This window comes from Panthera leo, chromosome B2 (assembly GCF_018350215.1).
Source record: "Panthera leo isolate Ple1 chromosome B2, P.leo_Ple1_pat1.1, whole genome shotgun sequence".
Taxonomy (NCBI): Eukaryota; Metazoa; Chordata; class Mammalia; order Carnivora; family Felidae; genus Panthera; species Panthera leo.
In genome coordinates, this window is record NC_056683.1 from 75,324,224 (window position 1) to 75,330,946 (window position 6,723).

At 42.2% G+C, this 6,723-nt stretch overlaps 1 protein-coding gene across 5 annotated transcripts in view; it reads right to left on the reverse strand.

Annotated features, from left to right (window-relative positions):
- The window catches only part of CEP162 (centrosomal protein 162), a 113,991-nt gene extending 108,168 nt beyond the window's left edge, over positions 1-5,823 (reverse strand). For 4 of the 5 annotated variants that reach the window (XM_042939282.1, XM_042939285.1, XM_042939284.1 and 1 more), the window contains exons 1-2: positions 5,588-5,823; positions 4,428-4,543 (exon numbers count right to left, since the gene is read on the reverse strand). In XM_042939282.1, coding sequence (XP_042795216.1) covers positions 4,428-4,484 — 57 coding nt within the window. In that variant the 5' untranslated portion in view covers positions 4,485-4,543; positions 5,588-5,823. Of the gene's footprint in view, positions 1-3,074; positions 3,222-4,427; positions 4,544-5,587 lie in introns of those variants that run through there. The other variant, XM_042939283.1, reaches the window with a different exon arrangement.
- Between the last annotated feature and the right edge of the window lie 900 nt (positions 5,824-6,723).

A 6,723-nucleotide genomic window follows, 5' to 3' on the forward strand; every position in this document is an offset into this window, starting at 1 on the left:
GCTGTTAAAACTTTTAGCCTTAAAGGGACATAAAGTTTCCAAGGAAAAACTGCAGTTTGCTCAAACTCAGGTTTGATATTTAAGACACCTGATCTTGGAATAGGGGTTCATTTAGATCGAGATAGGCTTTGTGGTATCCTGAAACTTAAAACTAAGAGCCAATTATGTGGTTTTCTCCAGCTAGGTGACTACTGTCAAAAACTGGGCTCCAAACTTCTCCTATGGTCCAACCCCTGTATATCTTACTTAAAAACAACAAATATGAATCTATTATTTGGTAAGATCAGAATTACATAGCCTTTGGGGCCTTAAAGAAAATCTTAATAAAGCCTTCTGCCCTTGGACATCCTAATTATCAGCTCCTCTTTTCCTTTTTGCATATGAGAAGGGAATACCTTTGAAGTACTCACCCCAAAATACGGAAGCTGTCATCAACCCATGGGATATTATAGCCAACAACCGGACACTGTGGCACGGGGATAACCCCCTTGCCTCAGAGCCTGCCCTTTTGGATAAGGCCACTAAAGAAATAATCATGGGAACCCCTTTAACCACCCTTGTGCCCCATGCAAAAGCCCCTCTGAATCCTTACCACACTCAACACCTTTTGGCCAGCTATCTCACCTCCTATGAAATCCTCCTCGCTGCTCCTCAGTAACTCCTCCTCACTGTAATAACCTTGACCCTGCTATTCTACTCTCTTTATCCTTCTGATAAAACCTCTCACCACCACTTGATGTGGACAGATCACCTTTTGACTATCCATGACAATTAATAGATAACCCTAACCAATGCAGATTTTTCATGGTTTACTGATGGGTCTTATTTAAAGAATGAAAATGGTATTGCCCTGGGTATGCAATTGCAAAACCTTTTGAAATCATCAAGGCAGCACCTTTACCTTTGGCTACTTCGACCCAACAGGCTGAATTATATGCTCTTACTCAGACTTGTACTTTAGCCAAGGGTAAAACTGAAAATATTTAAATTGACCATATGTCCTTCAGGCAGCCCATGACTTTGGGATATTATAGAAACAGCCAACTTTCCTTACTTCTAATGGGAATAAAATTAAAAATGGCTCTTATGTCCTAAATTTACTAGATGTCAAATTTTTGCCAACTGCCCTGGCTACTATTAAGGCTCCTGTGCATTCCAGACTTGACTCCCTGGAAGCCAAAGGAAACTACCTTGCTGATGTTTCCATTAAAGACGCTGCTCTTAAAGGAACCAATAAGCAATCCTCTGTCATGGTCCTAAGAGATGTTGCCTCAAATGATAATCTAGAAAAACTGACAAGATATATCCAAAAATTAGCCCCAGAGAGGGAAAAACTATATTGGAAATCTAGTAATTGTTGGTTTGATAAAAAGAGAGAACTCTATCTTGAGCCAAATAATAACCCAGTCCTGCCAGACATTCTAAAATCTCTTTACTAACCATTGTACAAGCATTAATTATTGCTCTCCCGATAAGATGATAGGCTTTATGAATCAATTCTGGTACAGAAATATTAACAAGCCCACAAAAGTGCCTACTTTGCTTGTTCTACCTGTCCAAAACACAACTCTGGGAAACCCATCCACACCACCCACTGGCATTTTAAGTTGCCCAATAGACCATTCGAAGTTCAGCTCCTTTCCCATGAATATAAATGTTTTGGTCATGGTTTGTTTTCTCACTGAACTGAAGCTTTCCCTTGCAGAGAGGGTATGGCCCCTTCTGTAGCTAAAATCCTATTAGAAAAGAGTATTCCTACCTAAGGAGGCCTTCTCAAGCTTCAAAGTTATCAAGGCATTTACTTCACTGGTCAAGTTTGTCAATAGGTCTGTGCTGTTTGGCCAGTTCTAGAGTACTATCTATGCTCACAACCTTCAATCCTCTGGGCTAGTGCAATGCACTAACAGCACCATTAAGACTCAACTAGCAAAATTTGTGGAAACCCTTCAACTAACTTGGCCAAAAGCACTGTGATTGGGTCTTTCTAAATCTGCGAACCATCCCCTTTGTAACTCATTAACTCTGACCCTTTAAGACAGTCACAGAGCCCCTGATGCACCTGGCTCCTGCCTCGTCTGACCCACAGCTGATAAAAGGAGATATACTCCAATACTGTAAAGGCCTGATTCCTTCTGTTGAGAATAATCATGCTTTAGTAAAACTGTCCTCATGGCTTACTCCTGGGAGACAAAGCCTTAAGCACCACGACTCGCAACCCAGAGATTTTGTCTACTGCAAGACACATCAAAAAGTTCTCTCTTCAACCTCACTGGAGGGGCCCTATCAGGTACCGTTAACCAACTCTTGTGCCACCAACTTTCAAGAAATAGACTCCTGATTCACATGTCACATCTAAAGACAGCACTAAATCCAGGCTGGACCTGCATACCAATTGGTGACCTGCAAGTAAAGTTTCCAAGAATTAAAGCAGACATCTGATAAAGACGACCTTCCCGACATGACTGAAGCAGGCTTGCATACCTTTTCTCGCTGTTACTTCTTACTCTATTTTTCCCTCTTCCATGGACAGATATTGCTCTTATTCACATTTTCCAATAACTGGTTGTTGGATTTGTCACCAGAAACCTCGATCGAGTCCATAGGAACAGGGATACCTTAGTTCACCCTAAAAGCAATTTCACTGGAATCCCAATTGCCACTCATGCCTAAAGTGTTGCCCAGGTCCCTTTTATAGGTTAGAATATTAAATCCACACATACTTGTTCCCTGCCTCAATTTAACCCAACCCTGGGTAGGAGAAATGAAATCCCTTGAATACATATATAAAACACACTGTAAAAGAGCCAAAGTAGGACCATTTGTAAGCTGGCTGTCATACCTATATATTTAGGAAGACTTTCAGTATGTGATAACATTGAGTCTTGGTTGAATAATGCTAATGCCTTTATACCCACAAATGGGTCCACAAATGCTAATTCTTCTGAGGGAGCCCCATGTGCAGCTCCTGGCTACTCTTCTATACATGGAGGTTTTGGTAATGGCCCTGATGCTTGAGCAATTCATCACCTTGACAGCTGAAGGATAAAAGGACAATGTGCTCTTGCTATACTCACTGTTCTGCTTTTGCTCATAACTAGCAGCTTCCCACTGGTCCACCTCACTAAACCTTCATGGCAACCTTGAATGAGAACTTCCAAGAGGCATACACAACTCCAGGTTTGCCTCCATAGAGAGAGCCTTTCTCCCTTCAGTAGAGCAAGTACTAAAAGACACAATTGGAAATCTCTCCTTAAATTAGGAGATCTGGTCAGTTCTATAAGCCAAAGCAGAAGCAGCCCAACAATGATCATTCAACTCACTGGCTAAAGTAGTTTTAGACAATCACAGAGTTCGCATTACCTACCTGCTGAGTAAGGATGCGTCTGTGTGACAGACACCACCTACTGCACATGGATAAACTACTCTGGAAAAGTAGAAACCCAATTGCACAAAATTAGGGAATAGGCACATTAACTACAACAAATTTCACATGATTCTCAAAGATCTTTTATTTAGCTGGCTACCTTCAGGCCTAGGGTCATGGTTCAGAACCAGTACACAATTTGGAATTGTCATGTTTCTTTTAGTTACGTTTTATGTAATAATTTTTAAGTTTTGCAGGTGTTGGTCGTCAAACTTTTGTAGAAACCAGGTACTCAATAACGTGATGCTAGCTCAACACTTCAAGATGATCTCCAACATGTATGACCTCAACAAGATACAGATATAGATATAGACTTTGGATGGGAAATGCCTGAGAGTTTTCCTTCCTAAGCTTGTTATTCAGATATGGTCTTAAATGGGTTCTAACTGCCACACACTTTCTCTCTGGTGGGACATGACACCCAGAAAAGGTCCTTCCTGGCACGGAGAGGCACAGATGACGTATTTCTTGGTCAGTGATGCTTTTGAGGAAAGATCTGGATCCAAAGGGGAAAATATGAAACTAAATAAAGGAAACTACATTTTAAAAAGTCAGGAGGCCAGAAGGGGGAGCTCTCATGCCCTATCAACTCATCAATTTCAGACCCCAAAAGGAAGAAATGTACCTTGCATTTTCCAACAGGGGGAATAATGAATTTCTCCAGGCCTAGCAATTAGATCAGCCAACAAGAAAATACAGTGACTACTTTTTTCCTCCAATGGACTTTCATTCAAAGCATCCCCTCCCACCTTTCTCCTCGTTTTCTCTATAAAGGTAATAGTTCTTCTCCTTTGATCTCAGTACTTGCCCATAGTTTTGCCATAGCCTGCAAGGTCTGAAATGCAGTTCCTCTGCCATTAAAAAATAAACCCATTTTGCTGGTAAAATAACTTGGCTGTTTCATTTTCAAGGTGGTCAAACTGCATAGTAGAGGAGAAAGAATTGAAGGATGAGTTTCTTGTGACACAAATTTACAATACAGCTTTTAAAATGATAAATTTACCTCTTTCATGAACTTTTCAAACTCTTCATCCAGCTCTTCTTTGGAATAGTGAGCCATAATCAATAATTTTCACTTCCCAAAGTAAACATTCCAAAGTATTTACAACACTGGAAACACTAAATAACAAGAGATAAATATTCTTTGAGAAAATTCACAACACATCATAAGAACAACCAAACTTAAACCTCAGACATTTCTCTTACGATTTAGCATATATGCACAGTTATTGACCAATAACCTGGACAAAAGATTCCAAATTCATGAATAAAACTGCTTTGGAAAAGCAGCTTTCACAGTTTGCTTTGTATTCAGGGTCCAAGATTACATTTTCATTGTTAACATCCAAGTGTTAAAGGGTGACCACAATATTTCCTAACTCTATGGTGTGTGTGTTACATAACATTCCTGAAACAAAGCAGGTCCTCTCAAGGAATCTTTCAAAAATTTAGTATAAACGAGCAAATTCAAAAGACCGTTTCTTTTTTGCAAAGCAAAGGACAGTACGTGCTGCCTTGTCATTCAGCTAGTTATCAGCCCCTAGTAATAGTTTTGCAAGACAGACTGTTTCCAGATACAGACAAAATGCAATTCATTACGGTTCAAATCTACCTAAGATAAAGTTAATGAAGTATCCAAATTAGAACAAATTACGTTTCTTTTGGAGCGTGGGAAGGCCAACAAAACTATGCAATAGTGACTCGTGGAGCAAAGCTCTCTCTGTCCCTCTAATGAACCCAACCAACTTTCAAATCTGTCCCAGTTTCGGGGCCTCCTTGAGGCTGCTCAAATCGCAGCTTCATTTTCCAGAAGCGGTGGAGGGGGGCTCTGTGTGTAAACACCCTGGACAATATTTTGCCCAATCTGCAGAATAACACCTCCCTGACTCATTAGCATTTCTGATCAGTTGAGGATGTGTGCGGTTAAGGTCTTGGCCCCAAGATCTCGGTCGGAGGCGGATCCCCTCAAACGGGCTCCATTCGGTGGGGCCCTGCTCCAGGAAGCGCGGGTTCCAGAGTGGCGAGAAGACAAAGACGCACTTGAAGTAGAGTGTGGGCGGAGGAGGGGAGTGACCTGGGAAACTAAAGCCCTGGGGAGGGGGTCTGAGGACAGTCTCGGTCAGAGTCAACCGAGTGGGAAACAAGTGTTTATGCCTCACCTACCTCGGTCTCTGAATTCCGCGCTTTCCCGGAAGGTCTGCGGGGGCTCAACAGTTACCAGGGTAACACACTTCTGCCGCCTGGCTCTGGAGTCACATGACCGGAGCTGGTCACGTGGCTTGTGGGCTCCACGGAATAGTGGTCAGTGTCTTTTTTGCTCTACGAGCGAAAGTAGGAATTGCTGCGGCTCAGGATAATCCGGAGGTAAGAGCCGTCGTTGCCGCACCAACAGAGAATGCACAGATTTGCTGCGCTCCTTGGGAAAGTGGACTGCACGAGCAGGTCACGAGAGCCGGAACACTGGCATGCTGGGTGTTGTAGGCCCAGCCCGTGGCTTCCTGGGAAATGTAGTTTAGCTCCCCTAGTCCTGTATTTCCGCAAGTCTCGACTCTTTCTAACCTTCCCGCCCTTGTGGTTTCGGCTCTGTTTTCCAAGCGGAAGTTTTGAAAAACATAATAACAATATATTGGATTCTTCCATGTGCAAACCGCTGAGTGGGCATTATAAGAGAAACTCAGATCTGTGAGAAAGCATACTGTTATCAGGTTAGGGGCTCTGTCCCACCATCTAGTGGGCAAGAAATTGAAAATACACATACACGCCCTAACCCGCTACTGGTCTCCGAGCCTCTCTGTGGTGTCCCTCTGCCCCTCCCTTATTCCCACTCTATAGTGGCATCTTACAATTACTTTCTTGGATTTTAACCTCCCTCCCTCCCCCCCCCCCCCCCCCCCCCCCAGTTCTTGCTCTAAAACACACACACACGTACACGCACAAGTTGGAATTTCAGAGGACCATTTGGGATCATGAAAGTAAAATCAACAACAGTTGAAAGGATTGCCACTGGCAGACATAGGCTAAGGATGTCATTATCACCAGTCTAAACTTTTCATTCAGCAAGTGTTTATTGTGATACAAATGTATACATGCCAGGAGCTGTGCCCTCAGATAAAGATTTGAATAATAATAGAGATTTTTTAAAGCTACTATTTATTGAACATGTAGGTTGATAGGAGATGCACGAGCATTATTTCACTTAAACGTTATACTCTCCAAGTCAATTCAATATAGCTTATATTTTTATTTCTAATATGTACTAAATGAACAAATGATCATAGTCCCTGCCCTAATAGAGTCTT